This window comes from Rhamphochromis sp. 'chilingali' (genome assembly GCF_963969265.1).
Source record: "Rhamphochromis sp. 'chilingali' genome assembly, chromosome: 1".
Classification (NCBI taxonomy): domain Eukaryota; kingdom Metazoa; phylum Chordata; class Actinopteri; order Cichliformes; family Cichlidae; genus Rhamphochromis; species Rhamphochromis sp. 'chilingali'.
In genome coordinates, this window is record NC_137929.1 from 11,342,445 (window position 1) to 11,359,944 (window position 17,500).

The 17,500-nt window shown below is 43.5% G+C and overlaps 2 protein-coding genes across 3 annotated transcripts in view; one reads left to right on the plus strand and one right to left on the minus strand.

Annotated features, from left to right (window-relative positions):
* Nucleotides 1-17,500, plus strand: part of LOC308403394 (NACHT, LRR and PYD domains-containing protein 12-like) — a 1,254,170-nt gene that overhangs the window by 957,486 nt on the left and 279,184 nt on the right. The window lies entirely within an intron of this gene.
* LOC308403629 (uncharacterized protein) lies at nucleotides 2,627-6,939 on the minus strand. Of its 2 annotated transcripts, none has more exons than XM_080893228.1 (2): nucleotides 2,920-6,939; nucleotides 2,627-2,785 (listed from the first exon to the last, which is right to left on the minus strand). In XM_080893228.1, exon 1 carries the CDS (start codon nucleotides 6,001-6,003, stop codon nucleotides 4,345-4,347), a length of 1,659 nt encoding a protein of 552 aa, XP_080749354.1. In that variant the 5' UTR covers nucleotides 6,004-6,939; the 3' UTR covers nucleotides 2,627-2,785; nucleotides 2,920-4,344. The 2 variants fall into 2 exon arrangements, with proteins under 2 accessions (XP_080749354.1, XP_080749353.1); XM_080893227.1 differs by having other exon boundaries at nucleotides 2,882-6,939.

Consider the following 17,500-nt stretch of genomic DNA (forward strand, 5'->3'; position numbering starts at 1 on the left):
TTGTTAAAGCAATGATCATACTGCAGATTATATTATGCTGGTCAAATACTCTTCTGTTCATCCCCACAATCCCCCTTTCGACCTCTGGCACACCAGAGGTCGATACACAGGTTGTTGTTCACTCCTCAGTCCACTCGACTACTTCCAGATCCATCATCGGCATCATGGACATAGGGGCCACCGCCCCAGGGTCCACTGCCTTTACAATCACTTTCTCTACCAACCTTCGGGCACAAGGAATGAGACAACAACCACAGGTCATCAAAATACCCACCAATACAGATAGAGACAACATAATTGACAGAGCAAGCCCCTTCCACTTTCCCTTTTTTACTCTTTTTATTTAAACCACCCCTTTTCAAACTCTCAATTTGTTACCACTCCTTTCTGTAGGCGCGGCGATCTCCTCCTAGGCTGCTCTTCTTTCTTCGGCCTTCCAGGTGGACTACTGGTCGGCCCGTTGCACAGGTGAAGAGGTTTATTCTGCCTCTGTTCCTTGACACCTGCGTTCTTTGAAGACGAATTTTCCTCCACCAAGCTCTCGTGTGCGGGTGCACACTGCGACCAGTGGTACCAGGTGTCGCCTTTCCCTTTCAGCTGGACTGCTGTAGCCGTCCGGGCGGTCACCTCATACGGACCAGTCCAGCGGGGCTCCTTCCACTTTCGCTTAATGACCTTCAGCCACACTGCCTTTGCGTCCGGGACCTCTCCGTTCCCCGTGGATCTCTCACAAGTGACCTGTTTTGTAAAGCTGGACACAAGAGCCTTCAACCCATTAAAACACTCTGCATGAGACCTGTTGCTTGTCCTGGGCTGCTCCACCGGGACCACTGTCCAGGGTGCTGGAAACTGTCTCCCAGTCAGCAGCTCATAAGGGGTGAAACCTGTGGATTGGTTAACAGAACATCTTATGGTCATCAAAGCAATGGGCAGGGCTGCGACCCAATTTAGCCCTGTCTGCGCACAGATTTTAGCCAACTTGTTTTTCAAATTTAGGTTCATCCTCTCTACCTTTCCTTGAGATTGAGGATGATAGACCGTCCCGAACTTATGTTGCACTCCCAACATCCTCTCTACCTCTTGCAAATCTTTATTCTTGAAGTGAGTACCATTGTCTGATCTAATTCTCTTGGGAAACCCATGCCTTGGAATGTAATGATTGATTAAGCACTTAATCACACTTTTCGCGTCTTCACGTTTGGTCGCCCATGCTTCGGGCCATCCAGTCAGAACATCCACACACACCAACAAATACCTCACCCCACCTGGGCCTGTATCAATCATGTCGGTATAATCAATCACGACCTCTTCTCCTGGCCTTTCTGGCATGAGAAACTTACCAGCTTCAGGTTTTACTGCTGGCTTTGGGTTGTGTGCCCCACAAATTAGGCACGTTCTGGCCTTTTCCAGTATCATCCTTCTCAAATCAGGATGCCACCATCGGCACAAATTTCTCTCCATCTGTTTCACTCCCACGTGACCAAGCCCGTGAGCCTCATTCACCTTCTGTTCCGCCATTTTGGCCGTTAAAGCGGGACGCCCATCTGGCCCCCTCCACAAACCGCCATCTTGCCAGGCTCCTTTGTTTTCCCACACCCCCTTTTCCTCTGGGGATGTCTCCTCCTGAGCCTGTCTAACTTCTTCCATGCTGTTAGTGCTAACCTCCTCTTCTGGGGTTACCTGCACCAGTTGTCTCTGTCCTTTGTAGCCCGCTGCTTCCTTTGCGGCTTCGTCAGCTTTCTGATTTCCTCTTGCCACCATACTGTCTGCTTGTGAGTGGCCTTTACATTTTATAATACTTACCTCGTCTGGGTCCTCCAGGGCCTTTTCCAGTTCCTCCATTTCCTTTTTGTGACAAATGGGTGCATTAGTGGCCGTTCTGAACCCGGCTCTCTTCCACTGAGCCAGTTCCACATGAGCTGCTCCAAACGCATATGCTGAGTCAGTGTAGATGTTCATTCTCATGTTTTTAGCCAACCTCAGGGCTCGAGTTAGGGCTATCACTTCAGCTCTCTGGGCCGACTGTTGTCCCTCAATTTTTCCTGCTTCTTTCACCTGAAACTCAGTTCCTACTCTACAGACTACTGCATAGCCCGCTTTCAATCCTTCTTCATCTCTGTGGCAGCATCCATCTGTGAACCAATCCTCAGCTCCAAGTATGGGCTCTGCCTTTAGGTCTTCCCTGATTTTTCCTTAATTATCTTTGCTACTCCTGCTGCGTGTTGTGTGCATGTGGGATGCCTTGCTTCTGTTGAATTTAATCTTATGCTGACATACATAAGTACATCCCTACCTCCCCCTTTTTTCTGAAACAACACACCATTCACAACTCCCTTTGTTTCTGAAACATCAAGATAAAATGCCTCATCATAGTTAGGAGTGGCCAGATCTGTGGCTCTTGACAAATCCTGTTTTAGCGAAATGAACGCTGTCTCTGTGTCCGGCGTCCAAGGCAATTCAGCCTTCAGATTTCGAACACCAACTTTCTTGATCAGGTCCCTTAAAGGGGCAGTTTTACCCGCATAGTTCGGAATGAACTGCCTGCTGTAACCTGTCAAGCCAAGAAAGGAAAGCAACTCCTTCACAATTCTTGGTTTTGGATGTGTCAAAATTTGGTCCCTGTGTGTGTTCATTAACCCCACTGATCTGTGTGCGATCACCCGGCCCAGGAATGTTACCTCTGGCCGGACCAACTGCAGTTTTTCTTTGCTCACTTTGAAGCCACACTCCGCCAATCTGTTCAACACCACGAGCGATGCTGCCGTACAGGCCGCTGCTGACGGGGCTGCAATAAGAAGATCATCAACATACTGTATTAATGTACAGCCCTCTGGCAGTTGACATGGGGACAATGCCTCTTTCAACACCTGATTGAAAATACCTGGTGAGAGTGCAAAGCCTTGTGGTAGGCGTGTGTACCTAAATTTCCGGCCTCTGTATGTGAAAGAGAAAATGTCTCTGAGTGACTCGTGCAGTGGGAGACAAAAGAATGCATTCGCTAGGTCAATACATGTGAACCACTTTTGGTCCCCAGTAATTTCGGTCAGAGCTGTGTAGGGATTTGGTACAGGCACAGTGTCAGTCCTCAGTATGGCATTTATTGCTCTCAAATCATGTGCCATACGGTACTTCCCTGTCCCATGTTTTTCCACTGGCAAAATAGGTGTGTTCCAAAATGACCATGAGGGCTCAAGCACTCCTGCTTTCCACAGCCCTTCAATGGTTTCAGCTATACCTTCTTCTGCTTCAGTTTTGTGCTTCTATTGTGGTCTGTTAATTGGTATGTCAGACTTCAGCTGGAACAGGACAGGCGAACAGTTAGCCAAACCTACATCTGTGGGCCCTGCGGACCACAAAGTATCAGGCAATTTTGAGAGCTCAGCTACTGCATCAGGATGATCCATTCTTTCCCTGCCATGTATTCTGGAGATTTCTTTATGTTCTAAGATCACTGCATCGTTGGACAAACAAGTTATGCGATATATTTTACATTTTGGTGCATACCAGACATTTGGAATTTGGGTGCTTTGCCAGCATGCGTTGTCCAGCGCCCGCTTGACCATTGGTCCCAGATCTCTTGGCCCATGACCCTCGTGGACCGCCAATGTAATGTGAGGGGCTGAATCCTCTCCCACATTGTACCAAGGCAGTTGTTCATCCGTAAATTTCACAGCCGCGGCCACACCTTCTGGTCCAACATAAATGTTATGTGTTCGCACATTCCACGTCTGTCCCTCAAGATCAGACTGGAACTGTTCCCGATAGATATCGTTATCTTCCCTATCATAAAAGAGTGTAACGTGGAAAGGATCTCGCGGAGGGGAGTAGACGGCCAGGCTCACCATCCAGGGTCTCCACAGCTGATAATGTCTCAGAATGCCTTCTTCCACCAGCCTCCCCCAGTAGATTTCGGCAGTGGGTTGTTCAGAGTTCTGGACTAGATATTGAGTCTTTGAAGGTGATCCCAGGCACGGGAATTCTTTTCCTCCAGGCAGAGTAACAATCAGTCCATCTGGTGAGCACATGATTGTGGCTCCCAGTTTCACAAGCAGGTCCCTGCCCATGAGATTTGCAGGCACCTGTGAGGACACCACATATTGGTGTTTCAAAGTCTGTTTTCCCAGCTGTGTCAATGCTGGATCTGTCAATGGCAGTGTCATTGGAATCCCGGAAAAGCCTACCACATTAACTGTGTGACAGGAGAGTGTCGCACTGTCTGGTGTGTCTTTCAGTGTTGAGTATGTTGCTCCAGTATCCACCAGGAAGGGCAATTCAGTGCCTTCCACGGTCATTGACAGCATGGGTTCTGCCGCCCCCCACGCTGTTCAGTTTCTCCGGGCTCCGTCAGTATTGCTCCCTCTCCCAGCCCCAGTCAGCTACTGGGTACTGGGCGGCTGGTGCTGCATTCGGGTTTGGAGCTTGATATGCTCCCCTGTAAGCAGCTCTTTGTCTTGGGCCTCCTTGTGCCTGGGATTGATAGCCTCGCCTCTGATAATTTCGCTGCGATTCAGGACATTCTCGGGACCAGTGTCCTTCTGCTCCACAGCTGTAACAGGCAGTCCAAGACACATTGTTAGGATTCCCTGGATTCCGAGCCCTTTGTCCTCCCCCCACGGATCCACCACGCCCTCTCTGCGGTCCACCGGTCCCCCAATTCCCTACTGGTTGACGCTGCCTTGGTGCATTGGCGGGCCAACGGTCATCAGGGTAGAGACCCGGATCCTGATCTGGCAAGTCAGGCACAGGATCGGGCTGAGGCCTTGCCACCATTATTTTCCTTGCGCTCTCTTTATCCTCTTTCTTTCTGTCTCCTGCTTTGTTTTTTGCTTCTGCCAGCTGCAACTTAACCAGCCACGCCTGGACTTCCTCCAACTCTTTCTTTTGTTTGTTTGCCAAATCCTGTTCCTGCTGAAGTCTGTGGGTCACATGTCTATCCCACTGCACCGAGTCTGCAACGGCAAAATCTGGGTTCTTTTCCAAGTCAACTGCAACCTGGTTGGGCAGCCCTGCCAGCACTGCCGAACGAAACCACGCTCTACTTTCACCCTCCTTCCCCGGATGTATTCCTGTTCCTAACAACCATTGTTCCTTTGCTTTAGCTAAACACTCTCTGGGTGTGTTTTTGGGATCCCAAATAATTTTTGGAATGGCTCCAGAGTTAGGAGTTGGGTACTTCTCCCGAACTGCATCTGCTAAGTCACTCTGCACCTCATGGTATTGCAGGTCATTTGCATATCTGGTTGTTTGAGCTATCTGCTCTACATCTGCTAACCCACCACCCAGCATACAACGTCCGGCCAAAGCGCGAAAATCGCCCAGCGCTAATTCTTCTCCTTCCCAATGTTCTCCCTTGGTTATTGGTGGAAGTTGTTTAACCAATGCTTCCAAATCTCTCACCTTACAGGCGCGATAAACTGGTTCGTTCTTTGGACCTGCTATTAGAGGCAGATTTAAACCAGGGTCAGGAGCTCCTTGTTCAAAACTCACTTTTCTACTCTTCCTCAACTTTCCTTTTCCCTTTGAGCTCTTAAATATGGGCCGTCTCTGTGCTTGGTCTCTCTTCACACTTCTTTTCCTCAAAATTAGGCTTGTACTTGGTTGGGGTTCAGCTCCTCCATCTTCGTCCTCCTCATCGTCTTCTTCTTCTGATGACGTCGCACGGTCTTCATTCTCCTCTTCTGGCCCTCCCTGCATTACTCTCTGCTTTATAACCTCCAATGCCGTTAATGCCTCTATGGACGCACGTAGGGCCTCATGCATTTGTCCATACACTTCTCCTTCAGTTTTTAACACCAAGCTCAGAGGTATTTTATCACCCAGCCCTTTCTGTTGGGATGTAATAAGTTTGCTTACCTCAACCTCCATCGCTTGGCACTCTTTCTCTGCTGATTTTAATACTCCAGGGGAAGCCAAACGAATAGCTTTCTTAAGCTGTTCAAGCTGATCCTTCAGAGGTTTGCATCCCCTTTTCCCACTAGGTGTCGCACCCGAGCTGTCAGCCATTCTCTGAAACACAGACTTACCTCTTCCAACGGCGTTGGTCGACTCCACCTTCTAGGTCTAGGTCACCCAGACACGCTTAACTTTCGGTTTCAGTCTTCGTCTCGCTGTTCTCGCAACCACTGGCTCCTCTTCCTCTGCTCGGTGACACACAAAGTTTAACCCAGCACTTTAGACGCTGTCCTCGCGTTCTCAAGCGTTGACACTCAATCAAAATTATTCGCCCTCAAAGTGTTAATATATGACACCAGCAACCCTTATGCGCAACGCGCTCACCTCCGTATACTTACCTCTCCAATAGTTCCTCGGATTAGTGTTTTTTCATTTATTTTAAACCCATTAACGGCGCTGCGCGTCCCTTATATACTTTACAGCAACACACCCTCAAGGGTCCCTCAACTTGTCCCGTACTAATAAATCTAAAACCAAGAAATCACCTTTATGTCATTATGTCAAAGTTTTCTCCATTTTGCACAGCCTGCCACAGGTTTAACAAAAAAATCGCTGCCCGAGAAGGCTCCCACATATCAAACGCACACGCACACACACAATTTCAACCACGCACTCTCAAGCACACATTTGTCTCCTTTAAATCTACTAATCGCTTGGAGACATCTCCACAGATAATTACATTATTTCCCAAGCAAGCATATCAAAATCAAAACCGTCTAGTACCGACTCTACCATAGCCTGAGCAAAGTGGGCGGCCTCTGTGGGCTCCCAATTTGGATCATTTTCATGCTCAGTCATCTCCTTTAAGCCTTGAAATACAAATAGACAACGTTGTATATAGGCATTTAGCTCATGCAGCTCAATCTCGGACCACACTGTCATCTCATAAGGTGAAACACCTTCCTCAGTCACTATGTGACATTTACAGGTCACCTCCAGTCGACCCTCTTCCTCTGCAATTTGTATGTTACAGGTTGCAAAATAAAGCACAGGCATGTTTGCTTATTCTATTTAAACAACCATTTAACAGTATTAAATGGGACTCTTTAGTGCATGGGACACAATATAATCATTTATTGTTGAAGGGACAAATGTCAAAGGGGTTCTAACAGGTCCACTTTATTGCGTGCTCATTGAGTTACTTCTATTAAGGCTATTTAACAAGTTCAATTTACACATACTCATTAATCTGTCACGCTTATTAGTGGCTCATGGTTGCTTAAAGCCTATGTCTGACTTGACCACAGAGTTAGAGCATCATTCAATCCTCTCAGGATGACCACTCCACTTACTCTGCATCCAGTCAGCTCATGAATTAACAACACTTGCAGACTGTAACCCTTTTATTTTTTGTTTATGCCTTCAAATCCACCTTAAATCTTCTTACCTAAACGTTGGTTTTAAACACAAACAATTCTTATATTCTATTTTGAAACGCTGTCACCATTCATATATTTACAATGTTATTATTTACTAAGCCAGCATTTTAATTGCAGACATTTATCCACATTTGCAAACAATAGTTATAGAGCTGAATGACACACAAAACCGAAAGCATAGTCCTCTCATGCGCTCTGCATCAGCTGCCTCATTTGCATGCACACACACTCTTCATCTAAGAATAGCAGCAGGCAGTCAGTGCATTGCTGACTCGACCCACAGAGATCTTTTTTATTACAGAGACGTCTTATATTTACAACTGCACAGATTTTAAACCTTTTAACACCTATCGAATTTCGACAAATTTAACATAACAGTCTAACCGATAAACTCCCTGAGTTTTTTGCGATCAATTAACCAGTATCAAGACTTTAACTGTTTCTGGCCTCATTTCTAAAATCCCTAACTCAATTTAAAAGTGTCCAACACCCAAGGTCCAACCTTTGCTGCCCAAAAAAGCGCAGATACCGTTCCAAACGGTAAGGAGACTCTAACTCCTAGCTTAATTCCAGGATGCCCTGTACCCCACAGTTAAGCCACACTGAACTATCCCTCTTCGCCGAGAGGTCAATGTCGCGCGTCCACGACAAGGAGGGAGCGTAACCTCCGGGCTCTGCGCTTCCTAGCAGACTCGAACTGCCGTTCTAGAATAATTTATAATATTTTGAAACAACAATCAACACCCAAAACAAGTGTATAACTGAGGCAGGTGCAACCTAGTGGTCAATTTGACCGCTCAGGTCCACTCTTATGACCAAATTTGGACTCTAACCAACAAAATAACCAATTCCCTACCAAACTACTTGAGACTCTAACTCAATTTCTTTGGGACTTCAACCCAGTATTTAAACTTTTCTTATCAGACTCTTAACTACTTTCATTTCTTCTTAGCAGAACTCTAACTGCATCAACTCATGAGATTTTCATCAAAATCAAAACAGACATCCACCAGTAACTTCAGTGAGTGGACTTAAATTTTATCATGTCCAATTTGGCACACTTTGGAAATAATTCAACAGGTAGTGCCTTACCTTTTGGATAAGCCGGCTTATGCCCACTCACTTCAACCACTGGAATTCATGTCTGCCCGTCTGACCACCTCGGACCACCGCTCACACCTCCACTTTTCTCCCTTACTCAACCACCGGACGAAGCCCCCAAATGTTAAGATTCAAAAGTTGAGAAAGGGTACAAGAGGTGATCGAAAAATAACCACACTGGTCCGGCCGGGTGAAGTCAAACGAAGATTTTAATTCACACGTGGGAAGATCACTGAAAACAGCAATTGATCTTCGACTTACTAAAGCACAAACAATTATTTTATAACATCAGGGTTTGTTTACTGACGCCCCTTCATGCGTCACAGATACATTTTATACATACGTCAAATCAACACCACAATGACCTTTTACACAGAACATCATCGTCTATTTTCATGGCTGGCACTTCCTGTGTACCTTTCAGTTCTTATCCTATTCCTCTTTCTTGCCGAGACACCAAGAAACGGTTCCTCTTTTACCGAGACAATTTTGCAGTTACAGCCAAACATAACTAACCTCTCCTCTAAATAAGTCTAATTTAAAGTGTGTGTGTCACGACCTCACTCAGCCTCGATGTCACCTCTCGCACTTCTGACCTTTTACCAGACCAGAGGCTCACTGAGACTATGTGTATGTCTTCTACTAAATAAATGTTTTAATCAAGAACCTCTACTAAAACCTTAATATAAAATGACCTGATATAAGTGTTTTGTAAGCATGTATTGCAATTCCTTCTATGTTCTAGTTTTCCCTCAGCATGTATCACCTGAACAGTCACGTCAGTGAGGCTTACGACCTTTAAAGAACCTGAACATCAACTCAAATAAGCACAGATATGCAATATGTATAAAATAGTTATAACTGCACCTGAAATACAAAGTTAACATCATCATAAACATCTTAAGGCCATCTTAAAGCTATCTGTTACATTGTTAAAGCAATGATCATACTGCAGATTATATTATGCTGGTCAAATACTCTTCTGTTCATCCCCACAATACATACATACATACATACATACATACATACATACATACATACATACATACATACATACATACATACATACATATATATATTTACAGTGATGCTAAATAATCCAAACAACAATAAATCCCCAGTGCGTTCCCGACTCTGACATGTCCTCTTGCCAGTGTTAGTGTTCTTTGTCTCCGCTCCTCAGTGTCTGAGCACCCCGTGCTTGCTGCCCTCTCGTCTCCACACTCCTCCTGGGGAATAACAAAGAGGCAGCCGTCAGCAACGCCACAATGCAGCAGACTAACCTTAACTAACTCGCCAAGAGACTAACATGAAGTTACGCAATGATCCAGCATCGGAGACAGCTCCACCACACTCCTAAGTAGCTCCTCTGACGAGGCTTGATCAGCTGCAGGTGTGAGTAATTCTCCTCCGCAGGTGTGGCCAGGCTCCTGGCTGACACACACACCCACACACACACCTAGATACACAAACATGGAAACAGGAGACAGCAGCACCAAAAACACACATGTCCATAACTTCTTACAAGCCCTGGGTCACCCAGACCCCGGTCCCATGACAATTTCTCAAAACTAAGTAGGCCTACACACCAGGGTTTGGACATGTGTGGACCCAAACTATACTTACACTTTACCCTTTTTTGTGTCACCAAATACACTTTAATATCTTCTAGACAAGAATGTAGTGGCATAATCTTTAACCTCCTAAGACACAAACTCCTCCGTGGCATTCATTTTTAGTTTCTCTTTGATATTTGGGCTGATTGGGACCTGATGAATGTAAAAACAAAGAATTACCAGGTTTTTGTTTTTTTTACCAAATTTTTGTTTCTGAGAGAAATGAGAGCCACATATGAGGATATTTGTCTAAAATTTCGATAGCACAGTGGCAGTATAACATCCTTGTAAGTGGATATCAGGCCCTTGTAGAGCAAAATGTAGTATTTTGGTCTAAACAACCCAAAATGTGATGTCCACATATGTGGACGCCAGGTCCTAGGAGGTTAAATATCTGCTCACTTTGTCAAAATGAACCTAATCATCTCTGATGAGTTCAGTGATGTCTGCCAGCTCACCTTGCAAGTGGTCGAGCTTATACCGCCGACAACGCGGCCACAACTTGTAAACCCCCTGCTGACTATCACCTCTGGAGTTATTTATTTATGTTAGTTTCAACTGTTCCTGCAAAAAGTAAGCACGTGTTACTGATAAAAGTCCAATAGAAGCAAAGTCTAAACTTTGAAAACAAAAAACAGAAACCTGTCTGATTAAGATCTGATGTTTGGGGGGTTCAATAAGCAGTGTGACCCATGTATATGCATCAGGGGTGGGTTTTGATTATCGATTTATCGATTAAAATCGATTCTCGCTTGGATAACGTGATATCGATTCATTAAAATCCTGAATTGATTTTTTTAATATAAATTTATTTTGGCCAAAACGCCAGAATCTCAGGTTAAACCTCCCAAAATTTCAACAACCACCAAACAGCTAAAACAGTAAATGAGAGCAGGAACACGGATTCTGCACAAAGACACAAAGCGCGGAGCCGCCGACGCATCAGAATCAGTGAGATGTGACTTTCTCACCTGACTGCACGGACACGAGCTGAAAGCCGACAGCTCGCTGATTCTGATGTTTCGGCGGCTCCGCGCTTTGTGTTTACGCCCTTTTTGCGCTGATTCTGAAGCTGCAGGTTTGATCTCTCTCCAAACAATATTGAGTAAACCAGCAGCAAAAGAAGATCCAAACTACGCTTCACATAAACATCGTCATGAATTCCCTCTGATTGTTTTGCTGCCACCAGGATAAAATCACACTTCATGCACAGCTCTCTCTCTCTCTCTCTCTCTCTCTCTCTCTCTGTACTTCAAGAACAGTTTCCTGTCTAAAAATCTGTTTTCTGCATTATTCGCTTGCTTGTTACGCACAAGTCTACCGTTCTTACAGCCTGTCGGCCGCTGTTTTTTCTTTTACTTACTTCTGAAAACAAAGCCTCGTTTCTGCCGTTCAATACTGAACAAATTTAAACTTTTTAAAATGATGCAAAATTGCAAAATGCTCAGCTGTGTCTGTAATCAAACCTCTGTAACTTTGCTCTGCTTCACATCAGCAGCATCAGGTAATGTTCATATGTTCATTAATGGTTTTCTTTTGTTTTTGATGTACTGCAGAATATTTGTATAAAATCCCAGGCCAGGAAAACCTTCATGTTTTTCTGTTTGATCCTCAGCTACTTTGACACAAAGGCATCTGCTGTGACGCTCACACCTTTGATAAAGTCTCGCAAGTGTCAGATTTCTTTTTATAGATATAAAAATATAGAAATGTACTGATGCATGACCTGAATTATAATATTTCTGACTGTCTGAGGCAAAATTTCCCCGATTCAAATTGAATCAAATTGAATCAAATTGAATCAAATTGAATGGAATCGATTCTAGACATGAGTGACGATGCCAGGCCTAATATGCATGTTTTAATAAAAGAGATAATGTTGGTGTTTCAGTCATGTAGTAACTGTTAGCTTTAACTGTACAAGGCTTGTTAGACATAATGAAACACATCGTACAGATTTCTGGATGTTAGACTATAATTTTTATTATGATTATTAATCTTGAGTCTAAAAAGTCAGTCGAGTATATCCTGGATATCTTTCTGTTAACTGGATTCACTGACCCTAACACTGGGACCAGGATAAGCGGTCGCATGAAACTGGTTACCAGCTGGTTACCAGCTGACAATCTTCTTATTTAATTAATTTAATTAAGTTATTTAATTTTTCTAATTTTTCCTCCACATTTCCCCTGAAATGAAGGGATTGTGTTGAACATGCTTTAGTTCCTCACATTTTTCTGCATCTCTTTGTTCAACCCCCTGAATTAAAGCTGAAAGTCTGCACTTCAAACACATCTGAGTTGTTTCATTTAAAATTGATTTTAGTGTATGTACAGAACCAAAATGAGTAATTAAGTTCTCTCTGTCCAGATATTTATGGACCTAACTGTAAAATCTATACAGCACGTAAAAAATGCTGTAAATAAAGAAGTCTGTGAAAATGTGGCGCTTCCAGGTCAATTTAAACTGAAGTGATATAATCTTCTCCCCACAGTTTGAGTTTGTATTGTCTCAGCTGCAGACAGACTATGATATTAATATTATTAGTTATTAATATTATTAGTTATAAAGGACACCTTCCTGCCTTTAGTCTTATTCATGATGATTATTAGTCGTCTTCTAATGTCCACAAGTCTGTATGATGTGTTTCATAGTTTCTAACAAGCCTTTTAAACTTAAGTTACTGCATTGCTGAAACACCAACATCTGCTTATTGAACAAAACAAAACAACCAAAAGACCACACATCTGATTTTATTTTTATTTTAATAGACTTCCAAAGATTATACCAGATAACTGGCCTCAGAATATAATTGAATAAACATTTTAAAAACGATAACCTAATCCTGTCTTGACAGGCTGAGCTCTTCAGTATCCACCAACAGCATCGTCATGCTGAGTCAGACGTTTCTGCTCCTGCTGGAAATACTCTTCCTCTTTCCACATTGTACCAAATGTTTTTAAATGTTAGTTTCAATTTAAAATGAAAGATTAAAAAAGTGTAACACATGATGCAAATGTAAACAAAAGCCCCTCTGCAGTATCAAGTCTGCATGGCAAAGTGACACACTTTAGGTGATCTCCATCCTTGGGAAAAGTGCTGTCAGCTATTTCCCAGTCCCCTGGCGTCTGTGCTGTTCACAGAATCACAATTCCATCGCTGAACTTCCTCTCTGCACCGTCGATTAGAGCTTGGCACGCTCCCTTCATCCTTCTGCTTCTGTTCCAACGCCGCTGAAGAATTAGGGCAGAGCACATCGTACACCCTAGTTGTCTTCCTCAACGTCAACGTTGAATCTCTTTCACTCCTTCTGGTTGTTTGCTGTTCAAAGTCTCCTCTCGACGATCTTCTGGAAGCTCAGTAGCACAGCTCACTGTGGGATGTCTGCTGTGCTGAAGGTGATCTCTGCTCCTCTATGATCCTCCTGAAGCCTCTCTCCAGGCCTCAGCTTCCATCTTGTGGATGATCTCCTTCAGTCACTCCTTCTCAGGGCACGTCACAACATCTGCAAGTTAAAATATTGACACTCCTCTTTTGCCACACGGCTCTCGCCATGTGTCAACTCCACACAATGAGACATGCACAAGAATGTTGCACATTCTCTCTGAAAAATTCTCCAGGGTTTCTCTTGGAGCAGCTCCACTCCAAACCTGTAACCCTGTGTCAAAGAAACATTAGTCAGTGGTTAAATGTTAAGATTGTTCAACTCTCAGCTCCACCCGGAGCCTGTATCCTTGCCTGTAGACAAAACCCTGTAAGTTAAAACAAACTTCACATTTGCAAACAACTGTAGCTCATAAGAGTAATAAAGTATTCAGCATCACAGAGACAAGTATCATTGCAGGTTTATTCTAAATCATTAAACTCCTGCTTTTTTGCCATAATTTGCTCTAAATCATCAATCATCTCAACTTCATCCCACATTGTAATCAGTGACTTTCCTTAAGTTCGTCGCTCACTTGTTTCATCACTATGAGCTCAATAGTGGTCAGATAATGAGCCCCATTTTAACTATTCTTTAACCCTGCACATCTGCTCAGTTGTCACTTGTCTGTCTGTGCTGAATCCTTTACAAGCACATTAGAGAAACATTAGCAGTAGCATCCTAGGTCAGGCCTGGGTCACCAGACTCCAGAGGTGCTGTAAAAGGTCATAAAGTTAACACTCTGCTGTAAAAGAAGTAACACTGGCTTCAACACAGGATGTCTCTCACACTGTATTCACATCTCCACTGTAATATTCACATTTCTCAACAACACAGTGTAATTTCATCACCAACATACAGCCTGTCAACACAGTTTCCTTCACACAAAAACTCAGTAATCCTGTGGTAGAAAAACATTATTAAGTTGTGTCCTGCTGTAAATCACATGATCAAATCACATGATTAACCCTCTGCTGTAGAAAAGTAATGTAAATGTTAGCGCTGCGCAGGTGTGTACACACTTTCTCACAGTGACGTCTGCATTGTGAGTAATACAGGATCATGAATAACACACTGCTGTTAAATTCACAGACACACAGAAAAATTACAGCTAAAAGCTTAAATTTGCAGAGTTCACACAGTCATGTGACCCAAAGTTTCCTCCTCTGGTCTCCTCCTGCTCCTGCAACAAAAGACACACTGTTGAAATCTCCCAATTCTTTGAATCTTTGGGCTGAAGGAAGGACAATACTCGGTGTATCAATGCTCAATCAACAATCATTTATTTCCATACAATTCAACAGTCAGAGCATTACAACGTCCGGACGGGAGAGATGCTACCAGAGGGTCAGGCACATGTCTCAAAATGGTGACGGGTTGCTTAGCTTTTTATAGTCTCTAGTGGCCCCCAGCTAGTCGTAAAAGCCAAAACATCACATTTTTTCTCTGTTACAGCGCCTAAGTTATGACCTCGGCAGTTGTTTCTCTGCTTTCTGTAAGGTGGGGGTGTGGAATGTGGTCTATCTATCTCCCCTGTCTTTAGACACAGAGTCTCCTGCTTACAACCTTCTCTTCATGATTCAACACTTAAGCATGTCAAGAAAACAGTGTAACACATTCCCAGCAGATCAAGGATACAGAGTGATGCACATTTATCTAATGAACTAATATGTGAATATGTTCTGTTAACTCAAAAGTATAATGAGAACTAAACTACATACAGCTCACACACTCTATATTAAAGGGTATAATGTGATCTACAGCAGTATTCTAATTCAACTACTTTGATTACATATATAAGGTAACATATAATAACAGAATAATCTAATAATTCCCCCTTTTGATCTCTGAAAGAGATCACTTACAACATGCACTCCAGGGTCGCAAGGTCCAGGTTTTTCTTGATCCTGAGGCCCTCTGTCCCCCTTTAACGGGTGGACCATATGTGGGATGACCTCTGTGTTCACGCAGTTCAGATGCAAGCAAAGTTAGATTTACAACCATAACAGCAGTTACAGATGACTCTCCCATCACTCCCCAATTCTCCCACAGCTTTATTTTGGTGCTCCAGTTTTCCACTCCCATTTTAATGCCACCTTATACCTTTCAAATGTACTTAGACTAGAACCTCTGTCTAAGGAGCTTTTAACCTTTATTTTTATTGCTGCAGCTACCAGTGTCTTCCAGTTGGGTGATTCTCAGCTTCTTTCTTCGACCTACGGGGTTAGACCACCCTTTAGTCATTGCACAGTTCTGGGGATTATTCTGCCCCGATTTCAAACAAGGATCTGTGTGTTTTGGGTTCACCGGCGTGTCCCCCTTTTTGCCAAGAGCCTCTCGAACCTCGTTGGTCTGGTGTTCCTGGTTTTCGCCAACCCCTTCATGGTTATTGCTGTGTTTGTGGGATCCATCTTCTCCAGGAGCCCAAACGTCATGACACTTGACCCCAGTTGCTGTCTCGGCAGTCCCTACATCTGTCCCTGCTGTGAAGGGTCCTCACATCTCCGGGTCCCCGTCTGGTGTCTGTTCCTTTCTCTGCAAGAGACAGAAAACCAAAACACCTCTCTCCCTAGCCTTGATAATCTAATATTGTTATCCATTGTTCTTCTAATGATTCAAATTTGGTTTAAAATATTATGTTCAGGACTTATTCTAATCATAATCTATGTGTGTGTAAAAGAAATCAAAAATTAGTGAACCCTTTCTAAGTCTAACACATTATAAGCTTAAGTTTTACCATAGCTAATTTATTAAACACAAAAATAAACTCATAGAAATTTTCATATCACCATTGTTTGATGTTCAAACTCAACTCCCCCTTTTTGACACACTCCCATGTGTCAATTCATTGGAGCTAGACAATTAAAAGAGAAGGTTGGTGACATCATATCTCAGAAAGTATCAGAAATTCTTCTCTCGAGTACCGTTGCTCCAGCCTTGTCATCCCTGAGGATCTTCGATCCCGAAAATGTCCCTTCTCCTCATGTAATAAAGTCTGTCATCCTTCCATGCCCTGGTAACTGGTCCATCCAGAGCTGTAACATTTTGAAATGTACATACAACAAGCCAAACCACACCTTGGTCACACCAACCCTTTTCTGCCCTGAAGATGTCCAACACCATCTTAGTCTGGACCAGGGTTGTAATAGTTTTGCAATTTTCATCAGTTTTAATCAGTTTTTACCAATTGTTTGCTAGTTTAGTTTAGTTTTTATTTTCTGAAAATCCTTAGTTTCAATTTAGTTTTATTTGTGTTTTGCAAAAATTAAGTGTAACAAAATCCCAGTTCCATCATATCAGTCATGCTCTTCTGGTTATCCTTGGGTGTTGAGACTAATAACTATTAACTCTTGCCGCACCGTGTGGTCCTAATTTTGGTTGAAGTGAATTGATAACCTTTTGAAGGCGATTGTTTCACACCTTTATTTAGATGTCCCAGTCCTGTTGTCTCGGGATACATCACGCTGCCTTATCTGGGGTTAGCTGTTTTCTGGGGATGCGGGTTGAGTGGGTGAGCTCTTCAAGGAGGGGGAGTGTGCTCCCCCTGATGAGGTCTTCTAGGTAAGCTAGGTTAGCCTTCTTGTGTGAGCTTTTCAAGTGCACTTTAAGGTTAGTGGGACTTTTAGTTTTATAAATGTCCCTCATGTCCCCCTGATGACCCAGTATTTCATTTTTGCACACTGTAGTACACATTTTAGTTTTTGCTTGTAGCTCGCATACTCTACTTGCCACTCCTCTAAGTCCTGATGTTTCTTAGAGAGGGCAACAGTACCTTTAAAATTATATCACACGTGTGGGGGTGTGGCCTTGCCAATTGTTTTGCTCACCTTTTCAAAATGGCTGGCGTGCCCACAAGCACATTTCATGGAAAAAGAAAGGTAAGCTTGATATTTACATTTAAAATGTTTTGTTAAACTCAGATTTTTATTTTATTCTTTTTGCAAGTACCCCTCCTCGGTGGCGAGAAACTGTTGGTGTGGTCAAGTGGGTGCTCTGGAAACAAACGCTCAGGACAGAACAGTTATCAG